The 20,698-nt window shown below is 47.6% G+C and overlaps 1 protein-coding gene across 4 annotated transcripts in view; it reads right to left on the reverse strand.

Annotated features, from left to right (window-relative positions):
• Positions 1-20,698, reverse strand: part of AGL (amylo-alpha-1,6-glucosidase and 4-alpha-glucanotransferase) — a 64,491-nt gene that overhangs the window by 23,155 nt on the left and 20,638 nt on the right. For 3 of the 4 annotated variants that reach the window (XM_078622582.1, XM_078622586.1, XM_078622601.1), the window contains 11 exons: positions 12,871-13,005; positions 11,370-11,577; positions 10,859-11,031; positions 9,735-9,983; positions 6,069-6,250; positions 5,460-5,571; positions 3,676-3,802; positions 3,328-3,427; positions 2,239-2,336; positions 1,089-1,231; positions 290-477 (listed from right to left, as the gene is read on the reverse strand). In XM_078622582.1, the coding sequence (XP_078478708.1) occupies positions 290-477; positions 1,089-1,231; positions 2,239-2,336; positions 3,328-3,427; positions 3,676-3,802; positions 5,460-5,571; positions 6,069-6,250; positions 9,735-9,983; positions 10,859-11,031; positions 11,370-11,577; positions 12,871-12,985 (1,695 nt within the window). In that variant the 5' untranslated portion in view covers positions 12,986-13,005. Of the gene's footprint in view, positions 1-289; positions 478-1,088; positions 1,232-2,238; positions 2,337-3,327; positions 3,428-3,675; positions 3,803-5,459; positions 5,572-6,068; positions 6,251-9,734; positions 9,984-10,858; positions 11,032-11,369; positions 11,578-12,870; positions 13,006-18,136; positions 18,492-20,698 lie in introns of those variants that run through there. The other variant, XM_078622594.1, reaches the window with a different exon arrangement.

The following is a 20,698-nucleotide window of genomic DNA, read 5'->3' on the forward strand; positions in this document are numbered from 1 at the left end:
GTCCCCTTTTCCTCTCCATTTCTCCCTTCTCTAAATGTTTACCTTCACTGCCTTGGATAACCCCTCCCCACTCTCCTCATTCTTGCCTGCCTCCCACCTCGTCATTATGTCTTCATTCAACTCCCTTCTCTCTTTCTGCTCCTAATGTATCCATTCAATTCCCTGTGTGTCACTTCACCTCCCTGTTTACCTCCACCTCCCTGTATCTCTATTCACCTCTCTTCTCCTACTCGCTTCCTCTTCCCCCATGCGTCCCTGGTCCTCCCTGCGCCTCCTTGCTCCCCCTCACCTCTGCGACATGTAGGGGTGTCGAGTGGCAGTTGTCGAGCCTCATGCCATGGAAGATTTTGGCCGTGAGCTCCGTGTACGCGCGCATGTGTGCCCACAGGAAGGGGCAGTCGCTGGGGCCGCGTCCGTAGCGCAGCTTCACGCTGTCACCCCAGCAGACAAGCTCCCGTCTGATGTACACGTTAGAGCCTGGGGGTGACGGACCCGCGGCAAGAGGAGGGACACAAGGGGAGGATGAGGGATGCACGGGGGGGGGGGGGGGGGGGGGAGAATGGAGATACAGTGAAGAGAAAGGAGATGTAGGGTGGTCTGTTCGTTTGTGTGCAGACGATCAGTCTGTGTCTCTGTCTGTGTCTGTTCATCTTCCTGTCTGCCCGTGTGTCTATCAGTGTGTTTATCTATTTTTGTCTCTCTGCTTACCTGGTTTAGCAAAATACCTGAGTGGGTCCACACTCATGTCCGTCTGTCTTTCGGTTTATCCGTCTTGTCTGTAGCATAGCGGATTAACGCACTGCGCTACGAACTTGGCTATCCTGGTTCGATTCCCGCTCATGGCCAAAATTACTGACGATTATCTGAACCAGTCCTGGGCCTCCCCTAGGTCGATTCAGCCTCAAATGAGTACGTGGTGCGGTGTGTAAACTTCTCCACTCAGGAGACAAAGGTGGCCATGCACGGTGTTGGCCCACCCACCCCCTCATGTGCCATGCTGGCATTCATAGGTGCTCGCTAACAGCACGTGCTCTAACAGTCTGTTTGAGGCTATGCAGGGGATCTTTGTCTTTCTTGTCTCCCCTTACCTGGCTCAGCAAAGTTGCGGAGGGGGTCGTCGCCCATGACCCAGCCGTTGAAGGCGAGGAAGCGGCACGATTTTTTGGGGTCGAACATCATCTCCTCCTCCTCCCCCAGCAGAAACTCGTCCTTCATCGGGAACATGAAGTATCTGCAGCACAGGTCATAGGAACGTGGAATTTCCAGCAGCCACCGAGGTGCCTCCGAAAAACACCCAAACTAGCGCTGCCCCGCGCCACTCCTCCAACTTTAGAATTTGACGAGGGTCGGATGAAAACCAACGCAACAACGTGGCGAAAGAAGGAATTTACGAGGCAGTGGGTAACACCTGATGTATAAATGTATGTAGAACTTCTTTCACACTTTGCATAGCCAACCGGGCTGATCGGAGGTGCAGGGTAAGGACAACAAACTAAGCACAAAAATCAGTTGTCAAGAAATGAGTTTTCAATCTAGATGATTTAAGTGCAAGGCTCCAGTGGCTTCCGATGATTGGAACAAAGTGCGTTCCAAACGGCCACAGAAGAGCACCTGAAAGGGTTCAATGGCTCGCCAAGAGCCACTGCGAGGATGACCAGAGTTTGCGTGATGGTTTATACAACGTGGATCAGAAACACATGGGCACCACCAAAGAAAATGGAATGAAAACTTGAAAAGTGCGCAAAGAAGCCAGGGGGGGAGAGATGCATGCTTGGAACTGCACAGAAAGACAGGATTACGAGAACATACGAAGGATAAAGAGGTAATGTTTAACTGTTAAACAAAGTGAGTGTGGGGGCTTGGGTAGGACGATGGCCGGCGGGCGAGACGAATGACGGAGTGGCAGATGAAGGACGGAAATATGCCCGAGGTGAGACGTCCCCCGGCCGAGATGGAGCGAAGAGATCGCCTTGTGTCCAGGTGCTGGACAGATCATTGCATTGAGGGGGCCACGAGGGATGGCGGTGGTGGCGACAGCTTCATCCAGCAGCAGATAGATCATCACTGGCTGATGGTGATGGTTAAAGAGCAGGATAAAGAATAAATTAAAGAACTGATTAGAGGGCTGATTGAAGGGTTGATTTACCGGCTGATTAAAAGATCGGTGGGGGGGGGGGAGAGGCAGGGTAGAGGGCTCGTTAAGAGGCTGCCAAGGAGCAGGCCGAGTAGGGGACTCACTGGGTCACGAGCGGGTGCTTGCGTGTGATGGCTCCGAGCTTGGGGCCCTGCTCCGCAATTCGCTCGTACCGAACGGTTCCCAAGATGCAGTTCACCGCCTGGGCGGGAGGGTGGGGAGGGATGCGAACATGCACACACACACAGAGACACACGTACATATGTCTTCAGCAGTGGATAGACCATAACTAATGATGACAATACACACACACTCATCAATATATACACTTCATGTAAACACGCACACGCATAATGCATGCCCATGGAAAAGACAAAGACACAGACCCCCACCCCCCCAGTATAGCCAGGACATATGAAGATAGGCATGGAGCACGAGGCGGTGGTGTGGTCAGGACCATGCCCGGCTGGCTTTGTCTCCACAGTGCTGAGGTTTACACACTGCACCAGGTACTTATTTAAGGCCGAGTCGACCTAGGGGAGACGCCAGGACCTATTTAGACACCACTGGCCGCTGACGTTAGCCGTGACCAGGAATCCAACTCGGGAAGTGACACCGGCACGGCAGCTGCGTTGACTAAAACTACACGGCAGTCCCGCCGCAATACCAATTCTGAAGTGCGTAAGAAAGTCACTTGAGTATTTTTATTACAATTCCCAAAGCTACAGATTTGTGTCAGAGAGTGGAAATGGTTGAGCAACGTCACCAGTTGTTCTAACAAGTTTTCGTGACTGCAAGGATTCATACTCTTTGCTTTTTTTCGGAAAGGTCACGTAGGTAAAACATTAAAATAAATTAAATCACGACGTTTCGGGCGCAACACAAGTGTCCTTCTTCAGGTGGGACAACTTAGCGAAAAGCACACCGCTTATGTGACTTAAGCGGTGTGCTTTCGCTAAGTGACTTAAGTGGAGTGCTTTCGCTAAGTTGTCCCCACCTGAAGAAGGACGCTTGTGTTGCACCCGAAACGTCGTGATTTAATTTATAAAAAATGTTTACCTACGTGACTTTACCGAAAAAACCAAAGAGTATAAATATATAAATGTGTCGTTAAACCCGCAGGGAAAGACGGAGGAGCGTCAGAGAGGGAGAATTCGAGAGAGACATGGAGAGGTAGGGAGGGAGAGGGTCACCTGTGCTTGATGATTTTCCACGAGAATCCGAGCCTCAGAGTTCAATGCCTCGAGGCGAGATCTCAGCCAACGGCATCCGTCATCACTCACAGTACCATCACTGTCATAAAAAAATCAACACCACCATCATCATGATAATTAACATCAGCATCACAATCAACACCATAATTACAAAAATTACATCATTATTTTCATCAACATGAGCATCGCATCAACATCATCATTAATATTACCAGGGTAATTTAAATCAATCTTCTCAATCAAGATTTCCGTTCTCAGAAAACAACCTCAATTGAGACGTGTTTGATATTTGATCTGATGACCTATTGAGAAGTTGACCCCCCTGACCTTCTCCGAGGGCAGAGTTTGAGCGCCAGGTTGAGGTCGACTGTGCAGCTGAGGCGGCGGAACGCGGGGTCCTGGATGATCTTCAGCTCCTCCGCAGAATGCTCTCCACCCGCCTTCATGCCCTTGTCTGATAGCGGGCAGGGAACAGGGCAGTGTCAGTTAAACTACAAACTACAAAAAAAATTTAAATTACCAGGAAAGGCCCACTGAGCTATATATCTCTTTTTCAAAAGCGACCTGGCCACAAATGAGAGCCCAATGAAGTGGCTTATCACGTGGCAATTTACAACAGACAAATACTCTAAGTGCATGTTGATTCTAAATGTGGAGGAAAAATCCTGAGGATCCGGAGAAAGATCCGCGCAACCATGGGGAGAACATACAAACTCCCAAATATACAGGCGTCAGGGTCGGAATCGAACCCACGACCTCCTGCATACCAGGCGAGGAAGTTAACATCTCGCGACCACGGCACGAGGAGATCGGTCAAACGTCACCTGTTGACGTGACGACATCGAGACACATGGTGCATTGTGGGAGCCGGCACTGCAGCCAACGTCACCGCGCACGGCGCACCCTGGCAGTCGGCCATGCTGAGCCAATGTAGGTCGGGGCACAGTGCCTGCGGCACACTTGGGGGTTTTCATAATAGAAATAGCGGTGCTCGCTCTGGGAACCAATTAAACAAGTTTGTGGGGCGAGTGATAACGTTATTTATTTATTCATTTTTACAAGCACACATTGTTTTTAAAGCTGGTGGCACAGTGGTTAATTTGCTACACCCTTGAGCCCGGCAACCCAAGTTCAATTACCGGCCACGGCTAACGTCAATGGCGAGGGGTATCTGAACCGGTCCTGGGCCCATCCCCTTTACTGTAACCCGCGCTGACCAGCACGGTGAAGTACGGTAAAACACCGCCATAACCAACACAGTGTGGGTCAGCCTGCATCCAGCAGTAGATTGTGGCTGTGAAGTATTTAAAGGAAGATGAAGCCCAAACATGGCACACAGCTTCTGTAGATTCATAGCTAGGCTCTCCAACGAGGAGTTTCAAGCTTCATTAATGATTTTTAAAAAAATGACAGCTCACCGCATCATCATGGCTCACTACAGCGTAACTCTCATGAGTTTTAACGCAACGTAAATGCAGTGATGTCTTTAGAGCGCTATGGTAGCATCTGCCTCGCTATTACGTGAACATCCTTATTTATCATTAACAAAGCATTACATCATGTTGGATAGCCCAGGACAACACAGCCCGGGTGTGTAGCTGTTGATTCTAAATATCGAGGGAAAAACCAGAGGACCCGGAGAAAAATCCACACGACCACCAGGAGAGAGACATCGCAAACTCCAAATATAGAGGCGTCAGGATCAGGATCAAACCCACGACCTCCTATAGACCAGGCGAGGTAGTTAACATTTCGCTACCACGGCACCAGTTGACGGGAAGGTGCAAGCATCACCACGGGGCGCCTGTTGCAGACGTTCACGGTTCGAATCCGGCAACTGCCCGGGGTGTGTTAACCATAACAGAGCTACGCTGCACAGCAGATGTTAGAATATCCTGTGACGTCATTTGCAAGAGTGGGCCCTTGTGTGCTGGCATCAGGGTCCAAACTTTACCAAATTCTAAACTTATGCCGCAAATTACTCAATACTCAATTGGGATTAAACAAAGCAATTGTTGCCGCCCCCTTCTGTGAAAACTTGTAAATGGTGGTGTGCATGGTCACGATGGTAATGGTGGAAACCATGGTACTGATGGTTATGGTGAAGTTACCTGCGCTGATTTTCTTGGCGAATGCCTCCAGTGCAGTGGTGTAGTCGACTTGGAAAAATTCCCACAGCTTAATCCGCGGATACACGTCCTCGTAGATTACCTCCCGTATGGCCTACATACCACCAACACCATCAACACCATCATCATTGTCATCATCGTCACCATGAATACTATCACCAAAAAAATCGTCTCACCAACCACCATCAACAACCCCTTCCCTTCAACACACTGTCAACATCATCAATACATACTAGGATCATCGTAATCATCACAAAAACTAACATCACAAAAAAATTATCAACACCATCACTACCATCAACAATATTACCATCATCGTCATAATCACTAAAATAATCAACACCATCATCAGTAGCAGCACGCAGACCTATTGTTTAAACCCAGTTCTTCAACAGTGCTGCCTCTGTCTCCTGAAACCGACCTCTATGAACCTGACATGGCCATTATGAACCCAGACAGAAAAACACAGGGACACACACACAAAATCCAGGCCCATGGCTCAAACCCCGGCCTCTCATCGCCTCCACTGATGCCATCTCGACTCGGCCATTATGAGCATGACGACGCGACCGTTATGAGGGCCGCACTCACATGCAGGTGTGCATCGGTGGTGATGGAGGGCGGCAGGCCTTTCCTGGTCCAGGCCCCGGCGGCCACCTCGACGGAGAGGTGCCAGAGCGCGCGGTCCAGCACAAAGGCCGGGCGCAGGTGTGGGGAGTTTAAAAGGTTGTATCCGCACTCCGGATGATCTTGGATCCAGTCACTGTTACTGGCTGAGGGCGGAGAGGAAGAGGAGGAGCAGAGAGAGAGAAACCCAGAGAGGGGGCTTGAACCTAGCACCGTCTACAGCACTGTCTTAGGGGCTGCAAGCCTTACACAGTCATGATGAATCTTCTGAGAGAGACACACACTCAGAAAATAAGACACTCAGACCCAGGGCTGGAACCCAGGTTCCTCCATGGCACTGTCTTAGGGGCTAAGAGCCTGACACAATAATAATGAGAGAGATAGGGCAATGGAGAGGGAGCGACACCGGGAGAGGAAGAAATACTGCAAGAATGACAAACAAAAAAACTCCCAAATAGCCTTTAGCAGACTGTGAAGTGCTGTTAACGAGCACCTATGAAAGCCGGCACGGCACACGAGGAGGTGGGTGGCCAGCACAACGCTCGGCCGCCTTTATCTCCCCAGTGGTGATGTTTCCACACCACACCGGGTACTGATTTGAGGCTGAGTCGACCTAGGGGAAGCCCAGAACCAGTTCAAATAATCGTCACTGGTGTTGGCTGTGAGCGGGCATCGAACTCGGGTTGTCGGGTTCGATGCGCCTTGCACGTGCTCGCTCTACTTGGTACCAATGAATTCCTGCCAGCCATTGTGCACACGAACAAGCTCACTAATGTTTGTGAAAGAGAGCCCGCTACTTTTTATTACTATATTGATGTCACCAATACTAACATGTAATATTAATAGTGTTTCTATAATGATTACTAGTTACTAATGCTTGAGGCAATGCTTATATCTTCTTGGTTCTTTCGGTAAAGTCACGTAGAAGGGAAGTAATAAAATAATAAAAATAAAACATAATAAAATAATTCTCACGACGTTTCGGCCACAACGCAAGCAGCCGTCCTCAGGTGAAAACCAGGTCTGTCGTGGAGACAGCGTCTGAACGGTTGGTTGCGTTGTGGCCGAAACGTCGTGAGAATTATTTTATTAAGTTTTATTTTTATTATTTTATTACTTCCCTTCTACGTGACTTTACCGAAAGAACCAAGAAGATGAATCCCTGCAGTCACGAAAGCTTTAAATCGCAATGCTTATATTTACGCAAGCGCTAACTTGTGCTCCAAAAAACCATCCCCATGCTTCTCCTTTCTTCCTCCGTCTCCGTTTTACTTTGCGTCTCTCCGCTCCCCTTCCACACCTCCCTCCTAACAGTGCGTACAATTGCCAATGCTTACCAAAGTGCTTAACAAGGTGTAACTGCAGCGCTTAAGTAAATAGCTTGTGTTGTGCTGACTCGCTCTTACTCGTGAGTGCTTCTGCAGTGAGCTCAAGTACCCAGTGTAAGTTCGCCAAACTCTAGATTTGAAGCTTTCGTGACTGCAAGGATTCATACTCTTAGGTTTTTTTCGGTAAAGTCACGTAGGTAAAAAAGGAAAAAAATAATAGATTTATTATTTTATTTCTATTATTATTTCTTTTATTTTTATTATTTATTTTTATTTTTTACCTACGTGACTTTACCGAACCTAAGAGTATTCACCAAACTCATTTATGTTTGTGTGCACTCACGCTTTTTAACGAGCATGTGTGTGTGCCATTTATTCATAAATCATTTACATTATCATTATCAATTTCAAAATTCCACCAGTTGCCTGTGGCACCACTAACAGCACTGCCAGCTATTTCCCTAGTCACCCGCACGTGTCCGATACAGAGATAGGCGTGAAGTTCCACCTCCTGCTGCTGCACCACACGCTGGAGTTCTTATGCCTAACTAAGGGGGCACTTTTCGATTTAAAGCTTTCGTGACTGCAGGGATGCATCTTCTTGATTCTTTCGGTAAAGTCACGTAGAAGGGAAATAATAAAATAATAAAAAAATATTCTTATATAATAAATTTATAAACATTTTTATTTTTATATAAGATAAACATTATTTTTCTTATTTTATTATTTCCCTTCTACGTGACTTTACCGAAAGAACCAAGAAGGGGGCACTGTTCACATTATTCCAGTCTGCCCAATGCTGCCCCCACGTTTTCTTCATATGCACGCATTGTAGCAGCATTAAAAGCGAATAGAAAAACGGCCAGGGGCACATCAAGTAAGGTACATATGCACGGACAAACAGACAAACTTACACAAAGATATAGAAAAAGATCCCCTGCAATAGCCTACACGGACTGTTGTGGAAAGTGCTGTTAGCGGGCAACAATAAAGGCCAACATGGAACGTGAGAGGGTGGTGTGGCTAGAACCCCGCTCAGCTGACTTTTGTACCCCCCACCAAGTGGTGATGTCTTTACACACAGTATTAGGTACTAATTTAAGGCTGAGACGACCTAGGGAAGGCCCCAGACTGATTCAGGTATTTGTCGCTGATGTTGGCCGTGAGCAGGAATCGAATTCATGTAGCCGAGTTTGTAGCGCAACGCACTAAGCGCTGCACACAAAGACACTCTCACACACACACACACAAGTGCTCACACGTACACAAGACATCCATGCATGCAGACAAGCACAGCCAGATACTTGCACGCAAATACAGTGCACTCATACATCCACACACACTCTAGCAACTTCACACACTACGCACTCACACACAGACGCAGCCGCGCACGCACGCACGCCCTCTCACAGATCCGTGCTATCTTTAAACGCTGGTAATTTTAGCTCAAGCATAGTCTAGAGTGACATTTTCACGGCTATTTTAAATCGTGGGTCAAATCTCAGGTGCTTCGCAAATGTCAGTCTTCAAACCATGTCTCTAATGTGTCTAAATTTTCTCTTCGCTTCTCTCTGTGCCTCCCCTCTCCCTCCACGTATCCACACCTCCACATGCTTCCCCATGTCTCCCTGCTCCTCTCCTTGACACCTTTCTCCTCTCCTCGTCGCCCTTCTAATTCCTGTGTCTCTCTTTGTCTCCCTTTCTCCATGCATCTCTCGTTTTCTCATGTCTTCTACTTCACGTATCTCTGCTTCTCTGCTTCTCTCCCTCCTCCTGTGCCTCCTCTCTCCCCATGGGTCTCTTCTACTCCGTTTGCCTACCTTCCGCTACGTGCGCCCCCTCCGCCCTGCGTCTCCCCCACTATTTTCTCCTCTCTGCTCACCATCGAGTCTCTCTCGCCGTGTCTCCCCTCTCCGTCTCCCCGTCTCTTCCCACGTGTCCACATCTCCTTCCTGTGTCTTCTCCTCCTGCTTTGTTCTCCCCTTCCCGCTTCTCCCCCCTCCCCGCCATGTCGCCATCTCTCCCTGCTCATCCCCGTGCCTTCCCCTCTCCTCCCTTTTGCTCTCATTTACTCTCCGTGTCTCTCCATGCCTTCCCTCTGTGTCTCCTCCTTCCCATGTATTTCCCTTTTCTCCACGTGTCTCCCTCTCATGTCTCCCGTATCTCCCGGCATCCCACTGTGTCTCCCCCTCTCCCCCACCCATGCCTGCGACTCTCGGTCCCGTGTCCCCTGCTCCCTGTACGTCCCCATGGCATCCCCATCTCCCTCCACCCCCCCCCCCACGTGCGTGCCCCGGCGGACCTGTGTGGTTGTAGACGACGTCGCTGATGCTCAAGACACCCCAGTCTCTCCTCATGGCCTCCACAAGCGTCCCTACATCATCCCAGCTGGGTGCGTGCCCCTTGGCCGCTGACCCTGGTGACCCAGGTAATCCTGGTGTCGCCGCGAGTTCCGTGAAGTCGGGGTTCAGGCGGAGCTGGTTGGCGAGCGAGTAGCACGAGCGCGACTCGCCTAGCTCCTGCAGTGGCGTAAAGTGGATCATGTTGTAGCCTGGGGGAGAGGGGCAGCAGCAGAGTGGATGGGCAGTGAGGGGCAGCAAGCAGTAGGAAAGGTAATTTAATTGCAGACTTGTAATCATTCACCAATGCTCACATTTCAATAGGATGCGGCCTCTAGAGGCTGCAGACGCCATGTGACCTCCATTGGACACAACAGACACAAGTGAAACATAATCGATTCTTACACACGCACGAATCAATGCGCTCATGGTGAGCCTAAGAATGGATGCTAATGGATGAACTGATGCATCGTTAGGTGTCGACTGGAGAGACATTGGAGGGAGAGGGAGGGTAGAAATGGGGCACCGGAGCGCACTGAAGAGTCGAGCACTGAAGGACATTGGACAGGGGGAAAAGATATGGGAGGGCACCAGAGAAAATTGAGTATAGAACAGTGAATAACAAAGCTGGGCATTGGAGTGCATTTAGAGGACAGGCCTAGAAGAAAATGGAGGGCAGTGAAGGCCACTTAAGGCAATGGAGTGCGGAGATAGAAACAGGAGGGCATTTTAAGAAACTGAACAGAAGACAGACAATGAAGAGCAGTGGAAAAGATTAAAGGAAGACATGCCCCAACCATCACACGGCTCTTCGCTAGTAACCACACACTTAGCCTGCGCATCCTGGACTCATAATATTAATAAAATACTTTAAAAGTGACCTTCGGACATGTTCCAGTGGCTTTACGCAAATGCATATTACGAGAGGGCACCTTAAAATAAATTTGAAAGGTTTTTTTTTCACCGAAGAGCTGCAAACTCATGTAATGGCTACAAGAGAAGATCCGTATGTTTGAGATGAGTCTACCTTTAAATGCTCATCATGACCTCTTGAACCATGGGGACCCTCTATGAACCCTGACTTCACCTGTCTCCTTGGCGACCTGCAGCCTGCGCTCCCATTGGCTGAAGGGGCCCAGGCACTTGGCGAGAACGGTGTGGAGGGCGATGCAGTCGAGGGGCAGGGTGCGCTGAGAGTCGCTAGGCCCCACCGCAAGCTCGGGGTCGACGATGAGGTAACCGCGCGCTTTCACGCCCGCCCTGGAAGGAACGAGCACGGAATGCAGACTCCGTCGAGACTCCGTTCCCAAAACCCAGTTTCAAGACTCCGATCCGCAAACCCAGTCTCAATTAAGGCTCTGATCCTCTATCTATACTCAAATCCCAAAACCCAGTCTCAAGACTTCGATCCTTAAATCCACTCTCTCTTGGGGAAAATTCTCAATTAAGACTCCTAAAAACTGGTCTCAAGACTCTTATAATGAAATATGGTCTCCCCTGCAGTCAATTCTCAATGAAGACTCTGATTCAGAAACCAAATGTCTTGGATCTAAGTCTTGGTCGCCTCTCTACCGAGGCAGCTGCTCCGCGTGTCTCACCCGTAGACGTAGTGGAACTCGTAGGTTCCGGACATGTGGGGCTTGATGGAGCAGAATGCGTCCGACTGTCCCACAACTCCCGTGTGCTTCCATGGCAGCTCACGGAAGCGGGCCCTCTCAAACGCGGCCCCCTCCTCGGGGTAGTTTGTGTAGACGGTCACAGGGAAGGCCTGCAGGCTTGGGCCCAGCCGGAACTGCAGCTCAAAGCCTGGAAGGAAAAACAAGCTCAATGGGGATGAAGCCAAGGATGAAACAGAACTATCCTAGACCAGGCCAAGGATGAACGCAGGCTAAAATAAACTAGTGTGAGGCTAAAGGTCTGAGAACAGACTAGGTTAAACTAGGCCAAGGCTTTGAAAATGCAATAACAGTTAGCATATATAAATTAATGTCTTCCATCCTCCTACAATTTTATGAATTTTCACAATCCAGGGTCAAAAGTTGATTGAAAGGATTTCATATTTTTTGTCTGCTTTTTACTGTCTCATTTAAATTGTCTCTTTTCTGTACCATTTGCATTACATTCACACCATTAGCCTAAATTAAATATGAATATAATTTAAATTATTCATTAATAATACATTCTTGCACACATAATTTGACCCGTGAAATTATGCGCCTGATATGAATGGATCTTTCATACAAAAATCTATGAATCGCTGCATGCCCTCAAATCAGAAATAATTAATGGGGTGGCACTCTCCTAGTCTTGGCCAAAGCTGAAACTGCATCATTCTAGACTTAACCAAGGCTAATTCCTTACCAAGGTGGCAGTGGTTGAAACCTGATCTCAAAACTCGGATCCTGAAACCCGGCCTTAAGACTCAGATCCTGAAACCTGATCTCAAGACTTGGATTCTGAAACCCGGCCTCAAGACTTGGATCCTGAAACCTGATCTCAAGACTCGGATTCTGAAACCCGGCCTCAAGACTCGGATCCTGAAACCTGATCTCAAGACTCGGATTCTGAAACCCGGCCTCAAGACTCGGATCCTGAAACCTGATCTCAAGACTCGGATTCTGAAACCCGGCCTCAAGACTTGGATCCTGAAAACCGGCCTCAAGACTCGGATCCTGAAACAAGGCCTCAAGACTCCGGTCCTAAAACCAGTCTCCTGGAGTCAAGTCTCAATCAATACACTGATCTCAAAACCTGGTCTCAAGACTGTCATCCTAAAACCCGGTTTCCTGGAGAAAATATATTTTATAGTAAATATAAGAAGTATGCTACATGGATTTCACATCAGTGGCATATTCAAAGGTACAGCTCTGGAAAACATCACAGAATGTTTTTCTTTATTTCTCATAAATATATCTTTAAACTAGGATCACAATGAGCATAATTTCTAGAGTGCCTCACATCTGTGTGGCTGCTCAGTGTCTGAACATTACACAGCCGTTATGAACCCGACCCGGCCATTATGAACCTGACATGGCCGTTATGAACCCGACATCCGTTATGAACCCGAAGCTGCAGAGCCGTCTACGTGCTCCTGCTCACCCTTCTTGACGCGGTAGAGCGTGCGCTCCAGGTTGTCCATGGCGTTGAGGGTGAGGACGCGTGTCTGCCGTACAGATGCCATCTTTTCACAGGCCAAGGAGGGTGGTGCTGGCATCAGCACCACTCAGGAGGGCCCTATGGGGGGTGGGGGGGGGGGGTCAGGGTTAATAAGGATGCCCAGAGGATTAAGGTGATAGCCCGAGACCAGGCGAACGCATGCAAATGGATAAGTTATGGGTCTAAGGATACGAGTTTGAGCCCATGAGTCTAGGGTTGAAGTTCGTGTGTCTGTGTGTCCGGGTCAGGGGTGGGGAAGCTACGATCCATGACTGCAATTCATATGTCCCGTGGCCACATGTGACTTACCACTTCGAAACAGACCACAAATTATACTTATCCATCACTGCAAGGATCTTAGCTGCACTAATCGGGTACTAGAGGGTAGAATATTTTTGACCTGGAAAAAATATCTTTCTAATTTGGGCACACTCAGTCTCTTCTGTCACTGCAATGGCCTCTTGCAGTGACAGTGACTGAGGTGTGAGGTGGTGTGTGGCCTGCCACCAAACATATTTGAAAGCCCTATTTGGCTCTGAAAAATAAAAAAAAGTTTCCCAACTCTGTTCTAAGTGTATGGGTTGAGGCCCATGGGTCAAATTCTTGAATTAAGGCTGTGGGGCTAAATCCTGTATCTAAGTGTACTTGTTAAATCCATGGGTCTACGTGGATAAATGTGTATATCTAAATCATGGGTTTAGGTTCAAGTCCGTGAGTCAAGAAGTTCCTATCTAAGGGTCAAAATCCGCGAGTTGAAGTAACAATTCTAAGTCTATGTGTTTAAGTCCAAGGATATAATTCGTGGTTTAAGTTTAATCATTTAATATTGAGGTATTTAGATTGATTTGATTCCAAGGATCTAAGTTACAGTGGGTACAATTACTGTAAACTCGGCATATATGAACAAAACAATAAATAAATTTGCGGCAATATTAGGGCCTGTTGCAGAAAATAGGAAAATGTCACTTTGTTGCAAATACATTGGTGAATGTTGACAGTATTGTGTCAGGTTTTTTGTAACGTTACAAACAAATTTGCTTACACGCAGATATATGGGTGCTTCCGAAACTGCCACTAATAAAATCTTAACAAAGCACTAGCAATGTGCACTTTTGTTTTTGTTCACCAAAATACATTTGGCCACAAGAAGCGTTCCAAGATGTTTACTCTTCATGTATTTTCTTTATTATTCTACATAACGCTACGCAATCCTAACTGTGAGTTGTTGATTGTTAATCGCAAGTGTGTAACTATTTATCGATTACAACCAATTCTTACGCTCATGACACGTCCATCGGTTGTTCACGTAGGAATTGATCACTTAGAATGTATTCACATCAAGCACAAACGTTACCTTTAGGCTACTTATCAAATGAGACAGAACACGAGTTTTAAACAGCACACAAACATGTCAAAAAAACAATGGGCTTTTGGCCATTATGCAAAAATCAACGCACAATGCACAGAGGCTGAGTGCTTTGTACACATTTATGTGTTTTGTTTGAAACTCACGGTATTAGGGCCTGCACTATTTTTTATTTTTATGTTATGATCATGGGTTTTGTCTCGTCATTTACAGATGTGACAGAGCAAGAGACAGTATAAGACAGAAAGGAAATCGAAACTTAAGTCAGACCACGATTCACAATCGTGACAGTGTATTGAATAATTAAGGGACTGGCTGGTGGAGTGAATCATTACACGCTTAGTGAATAGATTACGTTTGCCTGCATTCAGAGGTCTCATTAATAGTCATGATGACCATGCCATGAATATTAATAAGCTCACGAACAGAGAGGTCATCTACGGTTATTGGTTGGCCCTACTCCCAGGCTTACGCAGACGTGAATGGCTGCTGGTGCACGTGCATGTGTGCGTGTGTGGTTGCGATTCACCAGGATAAGAGCAGATTGTTTAAAATTCGCTGCGACGTTACCAATGCGTAACTGTATACGTTTACACAATTGTGCTTTTTCGCTCCACATGCTCCATGGTCAAGTGAAGTTTCCCACTTCAAAACTGACCGCAAGTCATATTTATCCTCCGATTAGCACGTACGATGCGAAAGAAGTTCATACGTACATACATCCGTCACTGCAAGCATCTCAGCCACACTAATCAGGTACTCGAGCGGAACATTTTATCCCTGGAAAAAGACGTCTCTTTAATTTCAGCACACTCAGTCACTGACCTCAATGAACTGAAGATGCACATGGAGAAAAACGTCGGATATTGTGCCAAACAACACGTGGTACAATGCGAAGACGCATCGGGGAGATAGAATCGCTATTTTATTTTGTTAAATCCAAACACCGCCGACATCCACGGCAGTGCAGGGACTCAAAGGAAGACCCCAAACAAACAGTGGCTCTTCTCTAGCAGCTACGCAGCACCTGGGGTGTGTTGTCCTGGGCTATCCAACATGATGGAATGCTTTGTTTACGATAAATCAAGACTTTAATGGCATAGCGAGGCAGGTGCTACCATAGCGCTCCAGAGACATCAATGCATGGACGTGGCGTTAAAACGCATGGAAGTAACACTGCAGTGAGCCACCATGATGATACGCCTAGCCATCACTTTAAAATTATTTTTTTAATCATTAGTGAAGCTTGAAACTCCTCGTTGTACAGCCTAGCTATGCATCTACAGCAGCCGTTTGCCGTGTTTGGGTTTAATTTCCTTTAAATACTTCACAGCCACTGGTAAATCGACTGCTGGATGCAGGTCATGGGAGTGTTTGACCATATTTCACCGCGGTCTTCAGCGAGGGTCATAGTGAAGGGGACGGGACCAGGACCGGGACACGTTCGGATACCCCTCGCCGTGACGTTAGCCGTGGCCGGGAATTGAACTCGGGTGACCGGCGGGCTCAAAGAGTGCAGCGCATTAACCACCGTGCAACCGGCTGAAACCCCCCTGGCTTTAAAAACAATGTGTGCTTGTAAAAGTAAATAAATAATGATCTGGATCTCCCCGAAAACTTGCCTAATTGGTTCCCAGAGCGAGCACCGCTATTTCTATAACGACCCCCACCCCCCCAAGTGTGCCCCGACCTACATTGGGTCCGCATGGACGACTGCCAGCGTGCCGCTGACGTGCGCCGTGACGTTGGCTGCAGTGGCGGCTGCCACAATGCACCTCGATGTAGTCGCGTCAACAGGTCACGTCCGACCCGAACTCCTCGTGCCGTGGTGGCAAGATGTTAACTATCTCGCCTGGTCTACAGGAGTTCGTGGGTTCTATTGTAACCCTGAGAGATGTTAACTACCTCGCCTGGTGTACAGGGGGTCGTGGGTTCGATCCTGACCCTGATAAGATATTAACTATCTTGCGTGGTATACAGGAGTTCGTGGGTTCGATTGTGACCCTGGGAGATGTTAACTACCTCGCCTGGTCTACAGGGGGTTGTGGGTTCGATCTTGATCCTGAGAGATGTTAACTCCCTCACCTGGTATGCAGGCATTCGTGGGTTTGATCCTGATCCTGAGAGATGTTAACTACCTCGCCGAGTATATGGGAGGTCATGGGTTCGATTCTGACCCTGACGCCTGTGTATTTGGGAGTTTGCATGTTCTCCACATTATCTACAGAGACACCCACCAACACTCACGTGTATAATGAACATGCACTTCGAGGGTATTTTGCTGCTATACATTCCACATGATAAGCCACTCCGTTGAGCTATCATTTGTGGCCAGGTCGCTTCTGTAAAATAGCTATATAGCTCAGTAGGCCTTACCTGGTAAAATAAAAAGTTTAGTTTATCATCGGACCTTTTTTGGCAGTATCAAAGTATGAAAAATAATCAAGTCTGCATTAACCACACGTACTTTTGGTGAACATACAAACAAAAAATGCTCCGATAATATGTGAATTGTCTTTGAAACGGATTGGCCTACACCAGAGACAGCCTGTTTGCATGTTCACCACAAGCACTTAATTAATTGTTAAAGGTATCTACATTAATTGACATTTAAACATCTTGACAACTGTTTTATATCCAGAAAGGGTAAAACCTGTTCTTATTTTTCACAAGTTCAGTTCTTGCCAGCAGCAAGCCCCTCGACATTTCACGCAGCCTCACAATGTGCACCTAGCCTGGCACAAGCATCGTGGTGATGACATCGCTGTTGCTGCTCTTAATAGGTAACGGTAGTTGCACCAAAGACAACTCACTGGATGATGCCATGGCGCTATGCCAGAGGGTAACTTTCTAGTATTTGTTTTTTTTCTCTCACGAATGAAGCTTAAACTATCGTCGGACAGATCAGGGCACTTCCTAGGTGAGTTGCTACAAAATAAGAGCCGTTTGCTCTTGGGATTGCATCTTCCTTTTAAACGTAACTTGAATCATGCGATAAACATGCCACTGCAAACATTTCATTCTAATTCATCACAAAATATGACTAAAATTTAACTCCTAAAACTTTAAATAAGCTTGACTCGAATGGTATTTTTTAAAATAAATTATCCAAGTAAAAAAACATTGTTCCAAAGGCCCACTGGCTCATGGACAAACATTATTCTATTTTATTTTGATGATACAAACAGACCCTTTAAACTATAAAAGTGGCAATTAAACAAATACATTAAAAAACGAATTATACAGTATGACATGAGGCCTGGAAGAGTAGGCCAAATACATTGTAGAGTGGTTCTCTAGAGCTCCCTCTGCTGGAAGCACTTTCATCCAGCAGCAGTGCCGTGATCCAGCCATTGCAGGGCTGTGCCTTTATCAGATATATACCTTTTAGAATGGTTACACTTTACAAAATAAATTGCTACACAGTCAAAGAGGTGTACACACAGTATTCACATTTGAACTCATAAACGTTTAACTGCATTGCACAATTCTAGATTTGAAGCTTTCGTGACTGCAAGGATTCATATTCTTGGGTTTTTTCGGTAAAGTCACGTGGGTAAAAAATTTAAATTAATAAAAATAAAAATTAAATAAAAATCACGACGTTTCGGAGGCAACACAAGCTTCCGTCTTCAGGTGGAACCGTCACAGGTGGAACCGTCACAGCGTGCTGTGACGGTTCCACCTGAAGACGGAAGCTTTTGTTGCCTCCGAAACGTCGTGATTTTTATTTTATTTTACTTTTATTAATTTAAATTTTTTACCTACGTGACTTTACCGAAAAAACCCAAGAATATGCATGGCACAAATGTGAATGTTGCACATTAGGGCCCTTCAACTCACATTTTCTCAAGACGACCGTGAAACCGCAACGTGAAGACGAAGTTAAACACCGACAGCACCCACGCTGAGAGCGATTCACTTGGCGGTGGAGCGCAAAATAAATATTCTAATCAAATATAAAAAATGTATTTTTTTAAAAACTTGTCCACTTTAACGTGTTGCGAAAAGTATTAAAAAAAAATTACACCACCTAACGCCGGCCAAAGAAAACGAGTTAAGTAAGCGGCCGATATTTTTCAACGTTTAACCTTTAACAATTCACAGTGCCTCCTCGCTCGAGTGCTCACACAAGCGAGCGTGCGTGTGCTGCCGTGGTCACGTAGGCAGAAAATATCCACACGCGCACACACCACAGCGCGGAGGCGTCGGCACTTATGTATGCTCAGGCAGGGGCATTCGAATGTCCTGGACCTTGCCCCTGTCCTAACAATGCCCTTGCCCACGTCTCACGTGCCCTGAAAGAGCCCTGCCCCGTTGGGAGTGTGAGCTATGCAAAGACCCCGTCTACAGTTACTGTCACAGAATGGGCATTGAGTGAGTGCGTGCACGTGTGAGGGTGTGCACGTGTGAGTGTGTGGGCGTGCACGTGTGAGCGTGTGCACGTGTGAGTGTGTGCACGTGTGTGAGTGTGTGCACGTGTGTGAGTGTGTGCACGTGTGAGTGTGCATGTGTGAGTGTGTGCACGTGAGTGTGTGGGCGTGCACGTGTGAGTGTGTGCGTGTGCACGTGTGTGTGCACGTGTGTGTGCACGTGTGTGAGTGCGTGCACGTGAGTGCGCGTGTGAGTGTGTGCACGTGTGTGAGTGTGTGCACGTGTGAGTGTGTGCACGTGTGTGAGTGTGTGCACGTGTGTGAGTGTGTGCACGTGTGTGAGTGTGTGCACGTGTGAGTGTGCACGTGTGTGAGTGTGTGCGTGTGGGCGTGCACGTGTGAGTGTGTGCGTGTGTGTGTGTGCACGTGTGAGCGTGTGCACGTGTGAGTGTGCGCGTGTGTGTGTGCACGTGTGAGTGAGTGCGCGTGCACGTGAGTGCACGTGTGAATGTGTGCACCTGTGAGTGAGTGCACGTGTGAGTGTGTGCACGTGTGAGTGTGTGCGCGTGTGTGGCGTGGCCACCCACACCCCCTCATGTGCCGTGCTGGCCTTCATAGGTGCTCCCTAACAGCACTTGCCCCAAGCCTATTCAGGCTACTACAGTCCGGGATCTTTGTCTTTGTGCATGTGTGAGTGTTGGTGGGTGTCTGTGTAGATAATGCAAGTTCATATCAATGTGTGTGTATAACCTGTACCTCATAGCTCATATAACTGCATGTGGGTATGTGTATCGAATACAATGTAAATGCATAATGGTGTAAGCATAATCGAGCGTGTGTGTGTGTGTGTGAGAAGGCGTGCATGTGTGTATGTATGCTGAACTTCTTTCGCACCGTACATAGCCAACCGTGCTAATCGGAGGTGCGGGGAAAGGACAACAAACTGAACATAAAACGCCGTTTTATTTCAATGAGTTTTCGATCCAGATGAAAAAGTGCATTGCTCCAGTGTCTTCCTAACAATGTGTATGCGTGCACGTCTACATGCGTGTCCACGTGTGCATGCGTATGCGAACAGGCACATGCTTATGTTCGTGTCACAGTGGTTCAACACCCCTTTAGCGAACCCGGTGACCCTGAGTTAGATTACCCAGCCGCGAATGACATCAGTGAAGCAAGTGGCAAACCCGTGCCTACCCTAGGTCCACCGAGCCTTAATTAAGCCACTGACCCGAATTCGATTCCCACTCACAACCAAAAACAGCCGCGATTATCTGAACCGGTCCTGGGCCTCCAGTGGGTCGACTTAGCCTTAAACGAGTACCTGTTGCAGTGTGTAAACACGAGAAACCAAGTGGCGGGTGGTAGTACGGGCTACTGATGAAGGCCACGATGGCCTTAACGGGTGCTCGCGAAGGGTACTTGCCCCAATAGTCCACTGGGCACTGCGTGTATAACTCTACGTAGCTACGATTCTAGATGCCAATTCAGCCGGGACGGCGACACCAAATATATTTCCACACCCAGCACACCACCACATCCAGCACCACTCTTCACGATGGCCGTGCCCACCAGTTCACGTACCAGCGGCCTGAATCATATCAGCAGTGAGAAATCAATCAATCGATCATTCTCGATTGTACGTGCCGAAATCGCCATCAATAAAGCAGGCATCGGTGGACATTACAGCAGAACGCGAATGGTATAAGGGGCCGTCCATAAACGACGTCACGCACCTAGGGGGGGGGGGTCAGACATTTGTGACGATGCGTGACGAGAGGGGAGGGGGGGTTTGAGAAATGTGACGTCACATCAAAATGCGCAACTTTAAATAAATATAGACAACACGTTCTACTTGATTAAATATACTTTTTGATGTTTTCTCCTACAACATCAGAGTGCAGCGCCACATTAAATACGCACTACAATGCAATAGTTTAAAGCGATTTGAAGCATGTTTTATTTTCAAAATGGAAATATGCTTTTGCGGGGGGGGGCAGAGCTTTGTGACGTCATATTTGAGGGGGGGTCT

This window comes from Lampetra planeri, chromosome 3 (assembly GCF_965212315.1).
Source record: "Lampetra planeri chromosome 3, kcLamPlan1.2.h2, whole genome shotgun sequence".
In the NCBI taxonomy this organism is placed as follows: Eukaryota; Metazoa; Chordata; class Hyperoartia; order Petromyzontiformes; family Petromyzontidae; genus Lampetra; species Lampetra planeri.